This window comes from Streptopelia decaocto, assembly GCF_964273445.1.
Source record: "Streptopelia decaocto genome assembly, chromosome: 2".
In the NCBI taxonomy this organism is placed as follows: domain Eukaryota; kingdom Metazoa; phylum Chordata; class Aves; order Columbiformes; family Columbidae; genus Streptopelia; species Streptopelia decaocto.
The window spans coordinates 54,917,677-54,937,833 of record NC_138655.1 but is presented as its reverse complement, the minus strand read 5'-3'; the positions used below and the strand labels follow the sequence as shown (position 1 = coordinate 54,937,833).

Genomic DNA, 20,157 nt, shown 5'->3' with positions numbered 1-20,157 from the left:
CCGGTATCTAAAAATTACATGCAACATTCTAAGTTTTGGTTTGGACTTCACAGGAACATACAGTAAAATTATGTCAATGCTGTGGCGCACTAAATATCACTTTGTGGACCATAGCGTACAAGTCTGCTGACTTTTTAAGAATTCTTCCTGAATTTCTTAGTGCAAATCTGCGAAAGTCAGCAAATATGCATGCATGTATTCAAAAAGTAAGACTTATTAATGCTTGAGCCTTGCTTCTTTAATAATTTGTCCTTGCATTGCTTTTTGCAGCTTCTGTCAATGACCCAAGATGAATACAAGCCATCGGATGTTAGTATACTACTAGTTTTTGTAATGTTGTAATTCTTCTTAATGTGATTTCACTGATATGTAGAGACAAAATCTTAGATGGCATTTTTTAAAACTACTTTATTTTGGTTAGCCTGCCATTTACCCTATAACCTTGGTTATCCTAAATAGAATTGTCTTTTTCTTCCTTAATAATTGCGCTGAGAAACCACTGACTAGCCCTGAAATTGATCATTTGAAATTAAACTGCTTGTAGTAGTACCAACCAGCAAATGATCTTTGCTATTTCATTGGGTTTCAGTAAGATATCAAAATACGCTTTCTAATGCAAGCCATCTTTAAACTTGACTTAGCTTCTTTGCTATATTATTTTCTTTCATTTGTGCTGAAATGCTGAGGTCCTTAAAGCATGACTGTCAACACATATGAGTTCAATTTACAGATTGCAGAAAATCCAAGTCTTTGTTTGAACAGACAGGAAATGATCCGTTTACCTTGACTGCTATAGACTCTATGAAGCTCTGAAAGCAGAAACATCCCCTCTGTTCAACATACACAGAAGAATGGAGATGAAGATTAACTTTGAGAGGAGCTATAACCAAATCTATATGTGCTCCACAGCCTGTGCTTGCTGGAGCTGCTGAATATAACTGAACATAACCCAGAATATCTGTGCATAGTTTCAACAGGCAAAATACTCTTCGCAGGCTAAGTAGAAGTCACTCTTCAGCATGTACTACCATCAGTAGCCCATTGCATGTGAATTTCTGCCAATAGGAGAGATATTTATGATTGTGGTTACTAGAGCCCTAATCCAAACAAGCACAAGGGCTGAAATTTATTTCACAAAAATGAAACAATGAAAGAGTGTTGAATTAGTACTACCAAGTGGCATAAATGTGGCATCAATAATTACCACAACTCGTTTTATTAATGGCAGCAAACAATAATTTTTATTTTATTTGTATTATTACTCACCAGTAATAATTTAAAATTGAAAGTAATTTATAGCAATTATTTTTATAACTACTGAAAATAATGAGATGTGTAAGTCTGAAAATGTTGACCTATTAGTTTGCCTAAGAAGGAGGATGAATTTTTGGTTACAGCTTTAACTTAAATGCAGGATATGCAATGATATTTTCCTAGCTTGTTTGTAAATGCCAATTTAATCTGGGAAAAGGCAGGATTCTTGAAGATGGGCTCGCTGAGTTACTCTTTCTGCACTGAGCCATGCGGTCAGCCTTAGCCTTCCGCAGTTATGGATGTGTTAACTTAGTCCACCTTTAGAATGTTTCTCCTTTCCATTTAATTTCATAGGTAGGAGAGGCCAAGAGCATGCAAATAGTAATTTACTAGGCTCAGTTGACTGCAGTAACTTAATTGGTTTTGCTTGTGTGTCCACACTTTTATTCCTTTTCTGACTGCTTGTGAGTAAATCGAAGTGTTACCTGATACAATATGACATTCTGAGAATTAAAAAAAAAACCAAACCAAAACAACAACAAAAAGGAACGAACAAACAAACAACAACAAACCCACAAAAAACTCCCCCAAATCTTAGAATTTTAAAATTTTAAAGGAAAATATTTGTAAAAATTAAAAAGTGCAGCAGTATTTTGCTGTTTGCTGTAGAACTTCTTCACTGAAACCAACTTATAATTCTATTGATATTGCATAAAAAGCTAACAACAATTTTTGGAAGATGTTATGGGCTACTTTTGCATGCAACGTGACTGCAATATATTAATTTATTTGGAAAGAAGTAACTGCAGTTGTTTGTTAAGCTCCTTTAACACTCACAATCCAGCACTAGCAAAACACAGAAGTAGGAGTCTCATTCTCCTAAGAGCCACCCTAAATGCAGTGCCTGCTCCTTTGTTGTGCCAGGTGCTGCTGGTGACCGTGAACGGGAACCCTGCTGACTATCACACCATCCACCCCACACTGCCATTGGAGAACGGTCCGGCCAAAGCAGAGATGTACTCAACACCCCAGTACAAATGGGAGCCATCGAATGACATGTCAGGTAGTGAATTGCCTGGGAATTGCCCTTTAAGTTTCATATTTCTTCGTATTCTCTGTCTCTGTTCACTGCCTCTAGCATTTATTTTCATTTTGGTAAGATCTTTGGTCTATTGAAGTGAAATAATTCTATTGCTATGGCTGACCACATAGGAATTTTGTAAAAGGGGCTGCAGGCATACACTATCCAAAATACCTTGCCAACCAACAGAGTGACTATGGGGTTTGTGTTGTTTACTGTCCTCAAATGTAATTTTTCTTTGTCTCCCATCTTGAGCTTGCTGATTGCTGTAGAAGTAGGTTACAGAATGATTACAACTTAAATAATTCGAGGAGAGAGTGTATATACTGCTATTAGACCAGTATGAATTGCAAATAAGAATTTCTTTTTCTACTTAGAAAAGGAAGAGGAGGAAGAGGAGGAGGAGGAAGTTGCTCAGGAGGAGAAAGAAAATGTTAAGTTACATGCCCTGGTTTCTGTGTTCCAATTTATCATGAAACAAAGTTACATTTGTGCTCTGATAGCTATGATGGTAAGTATTCGCAACAACAAAAATGCTGTTAATTTTACAAATCAATGTGTCTTCTTAATGTTTTCCTGAAAATAATCTCATCAGTTGGTTTTCAGTAAGTGTTTGCCTCGGGGTTGGAAAATATCAATATGGTGTCTGCATAATTTTGGGTCCATTTTAGGTTATTAATGCATAATTCCTAGGCCTGTTATAGACCTATAAATAGGGCAATGTGTGGGGTTCTGGATAAAGCATCACATTTCCTGGACAGGGAGCCCTGGGTTTTGTTTGTTGAATGTTAGAAAACCACTGTGGCTCACTTTTCTGGTTATTCCAAAGCTTCTGGATAAGCTGGCTTGTCATGCTTTTGTTCCACTCAGATATTTGCCTACAAGCATTTCATAATGATACAGTAAATTTGAAACATATAGTTCCTATTTCAGGTTGAAACATGCATCCAGTTGCTGTCTAAGAAAAGATCTGTAAATCTTGATTTCCTATATTGACACAGAAAGGAAAATACAACTTCATGCCAAGCAAGATTTTGCTCTTGTTTTACTTACTGCCCTTATTTCTCTTTCTCATGTCATTGCTTGCTTTTAAGCCCACTTGATGCAAATACCTTGAGCTGCTCTGGAGCAAGTTTTCAGCATAATGGTTAGATGTCTCTCTATATTCCCAATGCTAGCTTTGGTTTTACTGTTTTGGAAAGGTTTCAACTGTGATGAAATTAACCATAAAGCTTCTTGGCCCAATTTTGCATTAAAAATGGTAAAACAAATTAGCTTGGCTGCTTCTTGTTTGCATAAAGTTTCAAACTTTATTTACTGTCCTTTAACAGGAAATGTTTCTCAACTAAATAAAGCAGACTTCTTGTGCAGAATTTGGATCTGGCTTAATGGATTCTGAGACATTAACAAGTAGTTGTTTTCCTATTGACACAATGCTTCTTTTTCCTATTTTTTAAACTTACATGCTTTATACGATATGCATTTTCTTTTTCAATTCATTGCTAGGGTCATATCTCTGAATATCAAAGGAGAAGATATATTTAGATAGCTTTCTCGTAGTTTAATATTGGGACACTACTAGCTTTTTTCTTAGTGATAAATCCCTATTTTATATGACCCACATTTTTTAATGGTGTGATTTGATGCAAGTTCCACTTGAACCATTGCCAAAGACAGCTCAGTGTAAGTTGTTTTCTTATATGGGGACAGAGAAGTAGTATATTAGTGTTTTTCACATACCCTTAAAATACATCATTGCCAAAGGCGCTGAGCTAAACTGAACAAGACTTAATCTTTCATATTTTCCCTTGAAATTAAAAAGGAATCTAAAATGTTTTATTGTCAATTATTCCACAGTTATATCAGCATGTATATAGATGAATTTAGTCCTAAATCAGTAACCCAGTGTTAATAAAAACCACTTAAAACCTCCATGCTTTTCCCCAAACATTGAGTAGAGCAGTTTTCAGTAACTGATTTCTGCAAGGTATAGAAAATATTCTAGACTTGTGAGTATTTCAGGTAATCTAACATGGTTAGTGTAGAATAAACGTTCTTCAGGTTGGGTGTTTTCATACCATATCTTTCCATTTTAAAACTGATTCCACAAGAGCCAGAAAAGGATGGAGTCAGTGTAGTTATCTAAGTCTGCCAAAGGCTTTGAATGTAGTAGCTATTGAATATGTTTTGCTATTCCTACTCTGAATACTTTGCTGCTAGTTTTGCAAGAAGCTCTGGTGCACATGAAGGTTAGTCTGTATTTTCCATCTCATTCGGTTTAATGTAATGGGAAGCAATGAGTCTGCTTGCAAACCTTACCAAGGTGCAACTAATGCACAACACAGGGTTTGTCCTCAGCTGTGGACTTCAGAATGCACTTTCGGCATGTTCTCCAAGGAGTTTATTGTAGCTGGCCCATTAGCTGATTAATATGGGTCAGAGTCTCATGACAATGAAAATGTGCACAAAGTAGAGAAGCATAAGTTAAGTAGTAATATGCGTCGTTGTTGTTCCTGAATATATCTGTGAACAATTTTTCCTCTTTCCTCCTTCCACAAGGCATGGAGTATAACATATCACAGCTGGTTGACTTTTGTGTTACTGATCTGGTCCTGCACATTGTGGATGATTCGGGACCGAAGGAAATACGCCATGATCAGTTCACCATTCATGGTTTTCTATGGAAATTTACTGCTAACGTTGCAGTATATATGGAGTATTGGGCTCAAGAATGATGAACTTCCTCAAGTACCCGGTTTTTTAGAAAGAAAGGAACCTGGGGAGTTGGCGTCAAAGGTACGTGTTACAAAGAGCTGAGATTTATTTCTTAAACCACAAAATACATTGTGATAAAAAGTGTGGATCTCTTGGCATTTCTTTTAAGAGAGAATCCTCAATATTCAGTATAGCCATATTCAGTAGCAGATCTACAGTGTGTCATTAAAAAACAGTGTTTAGAAAGTTGCTTCTTGCTTTTTAAGCTAATAACAAAACAAATGTTTCAGACACCTTTGTAGATTTTCATGATAATTCTTCAGAAAATTCTTAGAGGATGGATATTGCTCACTTGTTTGGTTTTATAAACTGGATGCAAAACTAGATGTGATTTGAGTTGTTAGCTTAATACCCATGGGATGCCAGGTCTGTCTTTGAATATGATGGCAACTGGAACTGTGGTGTCATTGCAATTACCAGTTCTACTCATCCCCTTGTGATTTGCCACAGGCAGCAGTACCTAGGTGTGACTGAGCTTTAATTCTTTATCCTTACACCTGAAACGGCATGAGTTGGAATCCATTTCAGGTCAGAAACAAGACAGTTTGTTGACCTCAGTGTATGATAGATTTTTTTTCTTTGATATCTTGAAAGCACTACAAAATGCATTTTGTTTGGCAGACTTGCTTCTAGGGAATGGAATGAGCATAGATAGTAAATTGTTTCCTAGAGCACCCAAGAGAGGCATGTCAGAGAGTGCATCTAGTTGGCACCGCTCCCCTTGCGCTAAGTGAAATACTTCCCTTGTGATTTCTAATTACCATTTAAGGTGATTCTGCAAGTGATTTTCCTTGTTGGCAGTGCCCTTTGGACGACCATTTCTGGGACTTTAATGCATCTGAAAGTCAGTGAGTGCTGTATTATTTCTCTCTTACAGGTAGGGCTAGTTTAGTAAGAGAGCTAAAACTCAAGGGGTTCTTCAAGAACAGCTTCTCTCAATGACTTTATAAATCTCTAAAGAGTTTTAACTGTCTGGATACATCAATCTCTTTGTCATTGTTTCTTATTAGCTATATCATCAAATAGCTTATCTAAAACTAGCTGGTGTCAAGACAGGAAACTGTTGGGTATATATGATGATTTGGCCACACCCATAAAACTTACAGAAGGTGTCTAATGGGATTTTTAGGCTGAATATAATGCACTCTGTAAATTTCATGGAATCACAGAATGGCTGAGGTTGAAAGAGACTTCTGGAGGTCGCCTGATCCAACTCCCCTACTCAAGCACAGGCATTAGAGCTGATTGCCCAGGACCATACCCAGATGGCTTTTGAATATCTGCAAGAATGGAGACTTCACAACTTCCCTAGACAACCTGTGCCAGTGCTCAGTCACCCTCACAGTAATAAAGTGTTTCCTAATGTCCAGAGGGAACCTCCTGTGTTTCAGTTTGCACTCATTGCCTCTGGTCCTGTCACTGGGCACCACTGAAAAAAGCCTCGCTCCGTTTTCTTTTGACCCTCTCTTCAGGTATTTATAGACATTGGATGATATTCCCCCTGAGCCTTCCCAGCTCTCTCAGCCTTTCCTCACAGGAGAAATGCTGAAGTTCCTTCATTTCTGTGGCCATTCAGCTGGACTCTTGCCAGTACATCCATGTCTTTCTTGTGTGGGCGTACCAGAATGAGACACAGCACTTGAATCGTGGCCTCAACAGTGCTAAGTAGAGGGGAATGATCACCTCCCTCAACCTGCTGGCAACGCTGCTCCTAATGCATCCCAGGATACTATTACCCTTCTTTGCTGAAAGGTCACATTGCTGGCTCGTGTTCTACTTGGTGTCCATCAGGACCCCTAGGCCTTTACTGCCAAACTATTCTCCATCTGATTGGGCCCCAATATGTAATGATGCAGGAACTGGTTTTTCATCTCCAGGTGCAGGACTTTGCACTTTCCCTTGCTGAACTCCATGCTGTTGCTGTCAGCCCATTTCTCCAGCCTGTCGACGTCCCTCTGGATGGCAGCACAGCCATCCAGTGTAAGAGCCACTCCTCCCACATTTATGTCATCAACAAGTCTGGTAAGGGTACACTCTGCCCCATCATCCAGATCATTAATTAAGATATCAAACATGACAAGATCCAGTATTGGCCCCTAGGGTACACCACTAGTCACTGACCTCCAGCTAGACATTATGCCACTGATCACCACCCTCTCAGCTCAGCTGTTCAGCCAATTTTCAATCCACCTCACTGTCTGCTCATCTAGCCCATACTTCTTGCCTATGACGATCTTATGGAAAACAGTGTCGAAAACCTTACTGAAGTCTGGGTAAACAATATTCAATGCTTTCCCCTCATCTACCAAGTCCTTTCATTGTAGAAGTTTATCAAGTTGGTCAAACATTACTTCCCCTTCGTGAATCCATGCTGACTATTCCTGATAATTCTCTTGTCCTTCATGTGCCTGGAAATGGTTTCCAGGGTTAACCGTTCTATCACCTTTAGAATCACAGAATCATACAACAGTTTAGGTTGGAAGGGACCTTTAAATATCATCCGGTCCAACCCTCCTGCCATAGACAGGGACATCTTTCACTAGATCAGGTTGCTTAAAACCCCATCCAAACTGTCCTTGGACACTTCCAATTATGGGGCATCCACAGCTTCTCTGGGCAACCTGTTCCAGTGTTCTACCACCCTCACCTTCCCAGAGGTTGAGGTAAGGTTGACCATCCTGTATCCTGTATCCTCCATCTTGCCCTGCTTGAAGGTAGGAATGACGTTTGTTTTCCTCCAGTCTTCCAGCACTTCTCCCAGTCACCACAATCAATCAAAGATTATTGACAGTAGCTTCTACAATGACATCAGCCAGCTCCCTCAGCACTCGTGGGTACTTCTTGTCAGGACCTATGGACTTATGTATGCTCAGTTTGCATAAGTATTCCATGACCTGATCCTCTTCCACCAAGAGTGTGTCTTCCTTGATTTAGACTTTCCCCACAGACCTGAAGGCTTGTCTTGCTAGCAAAGACTGAGGCAAAGAAGGCATTTGGTACCTCAGCCTTTTCCATGTCCTATGTCACCAGGGCCTATGTCACCATGTCCTATGTCACCAGGGCCCTTTCCCCACTCAGCAGTGGGCCTACATTTCCCCCTTCCTTTTTTTGCTTATGTACTTATAAAAGCTCTTCTTGTTGCTCTTGACATGCCTCGCCAGACTCAACTTCAGGCCTTGGCTTTTCTAACTGTGTCTTTGCATGCTCAGCCAGGGCTTACATTCCTCCCAGGTTACCTGGCTCATCATCCATCCCCAGGCAGAACCCGTGTGTGCCAGCTGTGCTCTCATGCAAATCACAACTCCACCTCCGCATCTCCTTGGCCCATGCTTCCTAAAGAGCTCTATCTCTCCATTGTACCTACGCAAGCCATCACACCCTGTCTCTGTGAGCCCAGCAAGATCACAGTCCTGCACAGAGGTCTCTAATTCCTTGTGTTTATTCCCCATGCTGTAGTGTACAGGCACTTCAGGGAGGCGCCTTGCATGCTGATTTCCCAGAAAGTGTCTGGAAGGTTTCCCTTTAATGGTGCCTTGAAAGCACTTCCTTATTTACATACAAATGCTTGAGGTGACCCCATGTAAGCCCTGTTTTGTTGATTAGGTGCACCTGCCAGCCCTGTCCCTCACTCCCCTCAAGGCTGCTAGTAACTCTGTCCCTCCTCATTATTCCTAGTTTAAAGCCCTTAGAACAGGGGTGTCAAACTCATTTTCACCATATAGTACTATACCACTATTAATTACTCCTACATTTATGCAGTCCTAAAATTACATTCGGCCCTTTGAAGGCAACTGTAAGGCTGATGTGGCCCCTGGTGAAAATGAGTTTGACACCCCTGCCTTAGGATACAGGCTGAATTTAAATAAAGATTGGATACTGTGTTGTGCAAAGAAAGGAGAACAGAAAGCAAAGTACTGTAATTCTTTCTGCATAATTTTCTGTATGTTATATTTGTGTTTCATGGTCTGAAAAAGAAATAAAATGGATATTGTAAAAGGTGGATGAAGAGCATTTCTTTGGTCTGCAACCCTTCAAGGCTTTTATTAAAGCCAGCTCTGGCTCTGGAAATACTAAAGAGAACAAGGTGTAAATGCAGCAGGGAGATGGAGCTAATCATGGCAGAACAAATCCATGTTTTACAATATCAGTGGTCTGTGTTGCAAAAACCAGAGCTCCAGGAGGAATCTGGAGAAGGTGTGACAACTCGCACAGGCTGACAGTCTTCTGCTGCAGCTCACTGTTAGGCACCGCATCAGTGAAAACAGCTGTCGCCAGCCTGGGACCTTTCCACCACCAAGGACTTGTGCGTTAAATGAAAAACAGGAGAGCTCTTTACACTGTTCTGCAGGCCTTGTCATTCTATTGTATGCAAAATACTTGGCTCTTACAAGTTTCCAATTTGATATTTTCTTCTAGCTTATAAAGTAGTGAAATAACCCTTGTTCTGCATCACTGAATTCAGCAGAAATTTTGCAGAGTGTAGACATAAAATCAAGTCTGTAATGAACAGGCATCATGTTTTTTTTTTTTCTTAAATTTGGCCATCTCTCAGTATTGCAAACTGTCAAATTTAGCTTTTTGCAAAACACAGAAATGCAGTCTTCATTAAAGAGATTTATTTTTTCTAAGATGTCCTTCTATTACGGAATTATCATCTTCTTAAAGCTCTTCAAAGAATTAAGAGCCAACCTAAATCTCATAACTGCTCCAAGTGCAAGGGATATTCAGTTGACTGTGTTCTTTGTAACTTAAAGACATGCAAAGAATTTTTTTATTTTTAAATTAATTGCCTTTAAGCACTGGAAGTATCAAACCTCCTAAATCAAAAGACTTAGGATATATAACAAACCCTAGCAATGACAATACACTCACCTGCCTGTGCTTCTGCCCTGCAAAAAAGGAAAAATCAACAAAAATGGACAGATGGACATATATAATGAGAAGATCCTTGTAAGACAGGAGTGAAAAACTGAATAGAATGGGAGAGAATAGAACCATATGGGTAAATACCTTTAAGAAAAGATGTGGAGTGAAAAGTTATTAACTCATTGGAAAAGTGCCAATGAAATACAGTTGTTTTTAATGCAGGATGTTTCCTAAATGGCTTAACTTTAATAAAGATGCACTGTGATCCTATAATTTCCTTTTTCTCATGGACAGACAAAACAAAGACATGCAAAATTTATGAAAACATGTTTGTATTAGCAGGATTTAGGATGTACAATTAGTCTGTTGTTTTGTTTTGATTTTTGTTTGCAGATTCTTTTCACAATTACTTTCTGGCTACTGCTTAGGCAACACCTCACTGAACAAAAAGCACTTCGGCTAAAAGAAGCTACTTTATCTGAGGTCAAAGTTGGAAATGAAGAAAATGAAGAAAAAGGTAAAGCACTGTCCAACTTTGTCCTTCAGTCGAGATAGAATTTCTAGTTACCACATTTCTGTAATGCTGAAAGCAATTAGCAAGATACCTGCTGTTAGCTAAGGAAGATACAAGAAAAGCTATGTGCAGCTATCTCTTGAGATATACAAATAATTCAGCTACGAACTTCAGAAATGTAAATAAAATGCAAATTCTCTTTACTGTTGAACTAGAAAAAAAATGGAAGATAACTGAAATGGCTCATTTGAGAAATGTCATGGAACTTTCAAATAATCAGTTTACTTCCATGTCTCAAACTTAAACCAGCAGATGAATTGTTGTAGGAGTTTAACCACAAGAGAAGAGTTTACATAGGAAAAATCAGTTGCTGAATTTCTTGGAAGCTCTGTTTGCACATAAACACTTCTATAAAACCAGAAGTTAAGCTATTAATTTCAATGGGAAAATGACCCTGCATATTTTCAGTGTAGGAGCTCATGCTATCAGAAGCATACCTGAGAGAAAAGCTTACTGGTACCGTTTCAGCTCATCTAACAGCTCAGTAGCCTGATCTCTCTTTTTCTAATGGGCACATGTTCCCTCAGACTTTTCTTGCCGTTTTCTGTCTCTCTGGATATTGATCTGAAAAATACTTAAACTCACTGAAATTGTAGAAATCCAGTCTGGGAAGCAGTGATGTAGTGTCCTGTTTGAGTCATTACAATATTTGTCTCGGTAAAATGTGTGATCAGTCTCAGAGCTGGACACTGCAAGGATTTGCCAAAGCAAGAGCAAGGGAAGAGTCTGAGAAGAGGGATGATGAGTGGGATAAAAGGAGTGGGCTAGCCTTTCGGTGGTGAATTCTCTATGTTGTTCTCAATGTGAAGAAAAGCATGACAGCTACGTGGGATGAGTTTTACAAGCCCTGTTATCTAGATACTTGCTTATGTGTACTTGCAATTGGGGAGACACTTTTCTTGCTTGCCACAAGCCTCATAAAGTTAATAACTGGGGAATCCTGACCTCTTCATAGGGCAAAAGCAGTTCATCTTTTCTGCAATGGCTCAGGCACAGCAGAAGAAGCTGGAAAAGTGGTGGTTTCTTTCAAAACCAGCAGTGTAGTGCAGCATTTATATTTTTTTGAGCTTGTTTGATTTTATGTTAATGTTTTCTCTTGCTTGTGGTTTTTGGAGGTAACCACAATATTCTCTAAAGGACGAAACTCAAGATGAGTGGTTCAAACTCAAGATGGGAGTTTAAACTGTAAACTCAATATGAGAGGTTTCTGGTGGTGCTGGTGGTTTCTTTGTTTTCCAGTTTAAAAGTTTTCTTGCCTGGGAGTATAGGTATTGCCATGGAAAGTGTTTTGACTATTATCCATTATATTATATAAACCTTAGGCTCTAATTTTCCGCTAAAGCTACCTGCATTTCAAAGTGAAGATGGGTGTCTGGTAAGGATGTGTAGTTATGCACTGTATGGCTCCAGGAGCAGGTTGAAGCTCATATGAAGTTAAAACTCTCTCCTCTGCTCTGGAGTCATCTGTGATTCATAAATACAGTCTCTTGTGAATATGATGTTTTAAGTTTCTGTGTTATGTGCAGAGGTTGTACTTTCCACCTGTTTAAATTCTTACTAAAAGTCCCCAAAACAGACAGAGGCCAAATGTAACTCTGTATTTGCAGAAGAGGAGTTGCAAGAGGGAGAAATGGCAGAAGAACAGGAGGAGGAGAAGGAGAAGGAGAAAGAAAAAGAGAAGGAGAAGGAGGAGGAGGAAGAGGAAGAAGATGATGAGGATGAACAGGATATTATGAAAGTCCTGGGGAAGCTGGTGATGGCTATGTTCATCAAGTACTGGATTTACGTCTGTGGGGGCATGTTCTTCTTTGTCAGCTTTGAGGGCAGAATTGTCATGTACAAAATCATCTATATGGTACTGTTCCTCTTCTGCGTGGCCCTCTATCAGGTGAGAACTGTGTTAAATAAATTTTGTCCTTGAATACAATGGTTCATACATTTAACTTGGTAACAAAGTAGCTCCAACCTGAATTCATAAAGTATGTTTGTTCTTTAGTTATATGCAACATAATAAGATCCTTCGGCTTTTGCTTATTGTGACAGGCAAAGTGCAAATAGATTAGATGCATACAATATACACCTCTGCTTTGGGACTCCACCTCAATCACTGCAAGCTATGAAACCTGTGTGGGAAAATTCTGGGCCTGTGCATGTCCTCAATAGCCACCAGTTTTTGTGACACCTGATCTACACAGCTCCTACCCCCCAATGCGCATGGAGTCCCTCTCCTCCTGGACTTTCATCACCTAATGGTGATGACACTGAGTGACTGAGGCTGTCCCTGGCCTTTATGCCTTTGGCCATGTCCCGACAGACATTTTTACACAAAAGTCTGTACTTAGGTGTATGTGCATCAGGAGTAAAAACTGTATCTCAATGAACTGTAGGTGCTGTTGCATAAGCATTGTTTAGTTCAGACCATCTAGGTAAAATAGGATTCTTAGTGTATGTTTGCCAGTACAGTGTTGTCAGTATTTTTGCCAGTGTCTTTGCCTTCAGCTTGTTTCAACATCTTTAGTGCATGATTTTCAGGTGCACTATGAATGGTGGAGGAAGATTTTAAAATACTTCTGGATGTCAGTGGTTGTTTACACGATGTTGGTACTTATCTTCATCTATACATATCAGTTTGAATCATTCCCTGGCTTGTGGAAGAACATGACGGGCCTGGATGAAAACAAGTAAGCGTTTTCAATTAATTTAATTTTTTCTTTGGACTTTTGAGCTCAGTGTGATAGAATGCTCTGAGAAGCACTCTTCCTTCTTGTGAGGGAAAAACGTCATAAGCCCATCCCCAGGCATAGCTCACTTTAAACTCTGAAGCCATAGCTTTATTGGTGTAACAGTAGAGATCAGCAAGAGCACGAGAGGGTCTCAAAAGAGTCGTATTTTCTCCCATCTGATGCCAAGGCCTTGGCTCCTCTCCTGTTCCCAGTTCAGTACCAATAGTTCTATCTCTTTGACCACAGGAGTAAAAGAGAGATTAAGGGCAGATTTGTAGGATGTCTGGAGCTGATGAAGGTGGACCTTCCCTTCTGCTAATGAGGGGGGCTGAGTTTCTTCCTCCTTGGGCATTTCTCAGCAGGAGTTTACATGAGAAAGTATATGCAATATGAGTGGATCTCCAGTGCAGGGCTTTCAGTCAGGGACAACTTGTCTTGTTCAAGACATCTGTGGCAGGGTTGATTCATTTATATCTCTACATTTGCAGTCTCTCTCTACATTACTGAGTCCAAATACAAGATACTTGCATTGTGAAACTTGATGCTTTAGAAGAGTTTAAACAACTAAAACCACATAACAAGTACTAGCCTCTTATTTCCCATTGCAAATGATTAGTAATGTTTCCTGGCAAGGAAAATATTTTGGTATGAAAAGGTGACTTAGTGGCTTACTTTTTTTTTCCAGACTAGCAGACCTTGGCTTAAAACGGTTTTCTGTGGCTGAGCTATTCACACGCATCTTTATACCCACCTCCTTCCTACTGGCATGTATCTTACACCTTCACTACTTCCATGACCGATTTCTCCAGCTCACTGATTTAAAAGCTGTAACCAGCAAACAGGACAACACTATCTACAGGTAAAGAAACAAAGTAAATGGAGCTGTTCATTATCTGTATGAAAATGCTGTTTCTGACTGGACGGCAATCCTCATGTTTCATTAGATGTTATTTGCCTTTGCTATGACTACCTGGTTTAAAAAGAAGGGAGAAAAAATAAGCAACATCCTAATTTAGTGGCAGGTGTCCCTGCCCATGGCAGAGAGGTTGGAAATAGATGATCTTTAAGGTCCCTTCCAACTCAAACTATTCTATGATTCTGTCCAGCACCTGGCTAAATAAACCACAACCAAAGTATCTGTTTTCCACCACTTTCCCCTACATGTTAAGGTTTTTTTCATTTTGGGGTACATTTTCAAAGGTATCGATAATATTTATGTATTTATTTGTCTCATTATATTTGTCATTTAATGGGAGTTAGATGTTTAATTGCTATATGTGCCTTTTGTAAGTCCTGTCAATAATAGAAAATATGGCTTTTAATTTGAGTCACTTCCATTTTTCAATGTCAATTTTGAGGGCCAAACAAAGATCGGGAGAACTTTGGCAAATACCACATTTGCGTTGGACAATTAAGCCTTTTTGAGAAGCTGAACTTCAAATATGGAAAAATCCCAAACCTGTAGTCACTCTTTAAAGTACTGACCCTTGACTGTGTTAGCTCTTTGAGACACTCAGCAGTCTCATCAAGAAGTTCATTAGCATTTTTTCATGACTCTGGGTCCTCATTTTTGCTCTGTTTAACTCTTCCATTTTCTCCTGCATACAAACATATCTGGCCTAGAATCATGCTTCAGAAGTATGGTACATGGTATCATATTATGCAATGACATTTACACTAGTTCTTTGAAGAAACCAATTAATTTAGACACTATTTTAAAAGTGTTTGCCTGCCCAGTGTTAAAAGTAACTCAGTTGCAGTTCTGTGCATGGGGACTAGCTGCATAACATCAGGTATGCCACAATGTGTTGTGGAATAATGGCAGTTTACCTTAGCAGAGAATTCTATTTTGGAATTTGCTAGATTTACAAAAGAATTTCAGATATTTTTCATGTGTTCAATTTAATGTGAAGCAACTTTACAGTGTATTCTACAAGTATGTTTGTGTTTCCTGTTGGCTGTGCATGTGAAGCTCTACTTTTAGAGAGTTCTTCTGGTTTCTGTATTTAAATAAGTTGCCGAAACCAGAACAAATCAAACTTGATAAAATTTCCTAACAATGTTGTATTATTTATTAACTTACCTTTTAAAATGACTGTTTGCATCATAATTCTTCCTTTCGCTTTTCTTGAATTGCTAAATCTGATGGTAGATTCAAGGGCCCTTTGAAATGGCCTGTGAGCAAACTTTCTTTGCCCATAGCAGACTTTTTGTCCGGCAGCAGGTGCACGTTAACATCTCTGAACTGGTCATCCGAGCCCTGAAACCAAAGCCCAGATAGGTGTCTGAGCTGAAACAGGGGCTGTTCCTGAGCTGAGGCATTTTGGTGGAATGCACAACAGTTTGCAGTAACTGCACAAGCTCTTCTGTAGCCCAAGCACTTTGCACTTGTGCTGAGTAACACAGAAACACCTTCCACCTCACTCCTAGTGTGATCTGGTAGGCACAAAATGGAAAAGGCAACCTGTGGCACTCCCAAGATTTAGGTGGGTTCCTGGTGCAGCACACTCTGCTTGTGAAACTATTACTTGCAAATCTCTCTGTTATGCATGAAAGATACCAAAATATTAGCTACACCTCTCCAAATGCTGGCATGAAGAGAATCACTGTGACTGAACTGTGACTAAAGTTACATCATTCTCGAAGGATGGCATCACTGCATTTAGACACAAAATCTTTTCAGTGTCCTTTGAGAGAAAAAAAAAATACCATTGTTGGTAAAGAAGGTTGTAGGATGTAGATTTTATTGGTAGTGACATTTTTGCCAGGAGTAAGTAGCCTTAAGGTGCTGACAGTAGACACATTGTCACACTAGGCTTTTTACTAACTGATAGGTGAAGAGGATGATGTTATACCATTAGATGTTTTGTCTTGCTGATATATTGCTATTTTTTTAAGTATAAATGTGTACTAGATTGCGTTGAGCTGTCAGATAAATAGCTAGATATTTTTAACTCTTAAATCTGGTGTTTGTGCTACATTTGCCATTTTGCAGTATTTCAAAAGCAGAGTTTCCTTTGTAACCTCATCTAAGTTCTTGTGTAACCTCATCTAGGTGTTCCTGCTCCAGCAGAGCGATTGGACTAGATGATCTTTTGAGGTCCCTTCCAATCCCTAACATTCTGTGATTCTGTGATTTGTTCTTCCTCAGTAACTTTCACAAGTGTGTCCAGTACCCAAATCAGAATTCCTTTTCAGGTTTGCATTACCATAAACGATGCTTGACGTCTAAAGATCCAGCTATTTTCTTCCCTCTTGATGCAATAAATCAGTACTGAGCATCAGCCAGCTTTACAGTACAAAGCTTCAGGATGAGAGCTCATCTGACATTTGTATTGATGATGCATGAAGCTGGATAAGTACTAGCACAACAACCAGCTCCAGCTTAACAGTAATGCTAGCAATAGAAGTAAGTTGCAGGGACAATTAAAACATAGATTAAAGGCTCATATGTAAATGTGCAATCTTCTTACAAAGCCACTAAAACTTCACTATCTCTTTGAAAACATTTACCTTTCAAAACTGCTTTTATTCTGTTTCTTTTGCAACAGACAAAAAACCTTAAATAAAGAAACTAAATCTTAATTTTGAGTAAGCAGACAGAACTCAATCATTTAATAGCAAACTTGTTAAAACAGCCGCAGAAGAAGAGAATTAGTCATGAAAGTAATAGGGAAAGGAGCTCTAGTTCCTCCATCTGCCCCTGAACAGTTGTGTATGATTATGTTTGTGCCTAACTGAAGAGTCCTGTTAAAATTGCTGAGACTGTTCATGTATTAAGATGCTGCTTTACATGAGCAAAGTTTACAGAGTGTGTTCAAGAGTAAGGCTCTATTTTTAAAAATAGGAATATTCTAAGACTTACTTGCGATAAAGCAGTAGAGACTGTTCTCACATTTTGGGGACTATGAAAAGTACTTGTAGTTCTAACTACAGTTGCATAAAGTCTAAATGTCTAAGTATTGCATTTATAAGCTTCTTAGACGTTTTGCTGCATGGTATGTATTAAGCTTTCAGATTGTGCTTTGTTATGACAATGTGTCTCTCTTGTTACGTGGGAAAGTGCATTCATTACTGTTTAATGATTTCCTTTTCTCTCTCTCTAATTCTTTTCCCATTTTTATCTCATGCATTCTTGTGCTTTCATCTCCCACCTCATAGCCATGCCAAAGTCAATGGCCGTGTTTATCTAATAATTAATAGGTGGGTACTTCAATTCTTCCTTTTCTTTAAAACAAACATACCTTAACTTATTTGTTACTTTTCAATTGCCTTAAAGCAAATATATATTCTTGCTGCACAACACTGTGGAGTAAGCAGGGAGAGAATTGTTTGGTATTGTAGTCTTCTAAAGCTGGTGAAGTAGCTGATACATCTCTCCTGCATATGTATATGTTGTGAGTTCATCTTCCAGCTGGGAATTCTTTCCTTAAACTTTGCCCGTACAGGAGTAATTGGTGCTATTTGTAATTGGCTGTGGACAATAGACTTGGTTGAGGATGCTCGTTTGTCTACCCTTTGTGCATGGAAAGATGCATGCTTGCATGTGCACATGTACACAAAGACACGCAGGCACACACAAGCCCCTGAGAAAGGGAATTTGAGGGTCAGGTCAATTAAATGTATAGTGTATATTTTGAGTTTGTACAGGCTGAGATTTCCCAATTCAGAGACAGAAATGCAACATACAAGACACTGAAACACTGCATGCTAAGTCTGGTAATTCATGGACTGAGATGGATGCTGCAGGATCCAAACTACAAAAGCCCATATTGCCATCATTATTGTCCCTTTATAAATAGCCTCTTGAAAACAGTTCCATAGAGGAGATTTCTTTCAAAATATTTGGCTAGAGTATATGTGGGCTTTTGTTTAGTCATTTCTGAGAATAGAAGAACTTCTGAGTTTGTTGTCACTACTGAATATAAACAGAAAAGCCAAGAAAATCCCCTGTTTAGATATTTGTGACTACCTGCCCTAAGAAGAAGTTAATTTATGTGTCATGTTCACGCTCCTTCTTGAAATGTCATCACAGAGTTTAAACCAGGGTTCTTAAAAGTTCACCAGAGTTGTAAAACTGGCCTGTAGAAAGCCTGTGTGTTGGGGAGCAGTGAGGGCAGGCAGCTCAGCGAGAGCAGCCAAGCCAGGAGCTGAGAGGCACGACCAGGAAGCAAGGCTGGGCTCTCACTGGCGGGGAATTGGGAATGGAAACCAGCAACTGAGGGTGAGGATCAGGTCTGGAGATGGTGTCAAGGGTGAGCCCCCACCTGGTGAGCTCCCAGCAAGTCCATGAAGATAAGCCAGATCCAAGATGAAGGCAGAGAGTTGGGCTGTGTGTCGGGAGGGCACGGGAACAGGCACAGACACAGCTGCCATGCAGCTCAAGTCTAGGGCCTCAGTGTGACAGCAATTCCCAAAGGAAGGAGAGTCACCCCCTGTGCTGAGGCTTCTCTACACATCCCAGCACATCCCAGCCAGCCGGCCTTGTTTACAGGCAGAAAAAATCCCTTCAAGTGCAGAAAAGCACTCAGAGTCCTGTCAATGGAGGTATGGCACTGTGTTCTCAGTTTGGATCTTGCATGCCAAATACTTAGACGATAGGTCACCAACATTCTGCAGACTGGAGAGCTTTATGTTATTAAGGCTGTGCATGACTGATGCTTGAGAAATTGTTTTGGGACAATAAGTTTCAATCATTTCATAAACTGATTGCAAAACATTATCAAAGGCAAAAGATGCTTCATAATGCATCCAGCAAGTTGTTATTAATTAATCTTCTGCTTTAGCAAATTAGGAATAGATGAAAGTACTAGTCTAGCAAGGACCTGGTACACATGCCTGACTTTAGTGCCTCTGCAATTGCTTCGGTGCATAAAACCAGATCTTCTAGTATACTTCTCATTATTGACACCCTATTGGATGAATTTGAGGGTAAGAACTGCTCTCATTTAAAACAATTTGTGGCTGTACCTTCAAGTCTTGTTGTCTGCATTATTATTTAGTTATTTATCTTCCTAAGTATCAGACACAATACCTTTATGTTATTTTGGATGATTTCCCATCTATGTGTGGTTTCCAGCCTGAAGTTACATCTAACTAGCTGTGAAGCCTGTATGAGCAGCTTGTCTTAGATATTCTAAACTAGTGCAGTTTTTATATCCTAATACCTCTGTGTTGTCTGTTGCATGATACCATGTTATCTTTCAGTGAAAATAAAATTTTTTAAAAAAAAGGAGGAACAACAACCCTATCAATAAATTAGGAGGTTTGGGAAGAACAAATGCAAGCAGAGTAACTTTTTGAACAGTGGGCAGGGCTTTTTATCTAGCCGTGGATCTCCTGAGCACACAGTCCCATGCTCAAGCCTACTGATGTCAATAAACTAAGCCCCAAGATACTGAAAACTAAGCTTATACTGAGGCTTTATCAGGTATATATATTGCATGTACCCATCTTTATAACCCCATCACCTTCTGGATCTCCTGGATGTGAATGGGAGTTGTATGAATAAGAGAAAGATGAGTCTTATCATACAAAATCCTGTAGGGTTACTGTGTTTCTGTCCAGTTTACACTGAGGTAAGTCAGTAAGTCCTTGATTTACACCAGTGTGAATGTAGGTTTTTCCATTATAAAAGTCAGGTGGGAAGATACCTCACAAAAATCAATGCAATTGCCTGTGTGCAAAACCTGTCCGATTGCATGAATACTTTCATTTAATTGGGTATTGCCTTTTAAATGGGCTCTAATAATTTATAGTGATTAGGCATTTTCATAATATTTGAACTCAACCGAAAATTCATTCTCTCTCCTTTACACATGACCTCCTGTTGGTACATTATTAGAGTTTTAGGTAGATGTGTGAAGTTAGTTTATGTAATTCTA

The 20,157-nt window shown here is 39.3% G+C and overlaps 1 protein-coding gene across 6 annotated transcripts in view; it reads left to right on the top strand.

Moving 5' to 3' along the window:
• Positions 1–20,157, top strand: part of PIEZO2 (piezo type mechanosensitive ion channel component 2) — a 308,441-nt gene that overhangs the window by 210,910 nt on the left and 77,374 nt on the right. For 5 of the 6 annotated variants that reach the window (XM_082043960.1, XM_082043957.1, XM_082043955.1 and 2 more), the window contains 8 exons: positions 271–309; positions 2,179–2,317; positions 2,713–2,846; positions 4,895–5,131; positions 10,370–10,493; positions 12,158–12,438; positions 13,083–13,231; positions 13,959–14,132. In XM_082043960.1, the coding sequence (XP_081900086.1) occupies positions 271–309; positions 2,179–2,317; positions 2,713–2,846; positions 4,895–5,131; positions 10,370–10,493; positions 12,158–12,438; positions 13,083–13,231; positions 13,959–14,132 (1,277 nt within the window). The remainder of the gene's footprint in view (positions 1–270; positions 310–2,178; positions 2,318–2,712; positions 2,847–4,894; positions 5,132–10,369; positions 10,494–12,157; positions 12,439–13,082; positions 13,232–13,958; positions 14,133–20,157) is intronic. The other variant, XM_082043956.1, reaches the window with a different exon arrangement.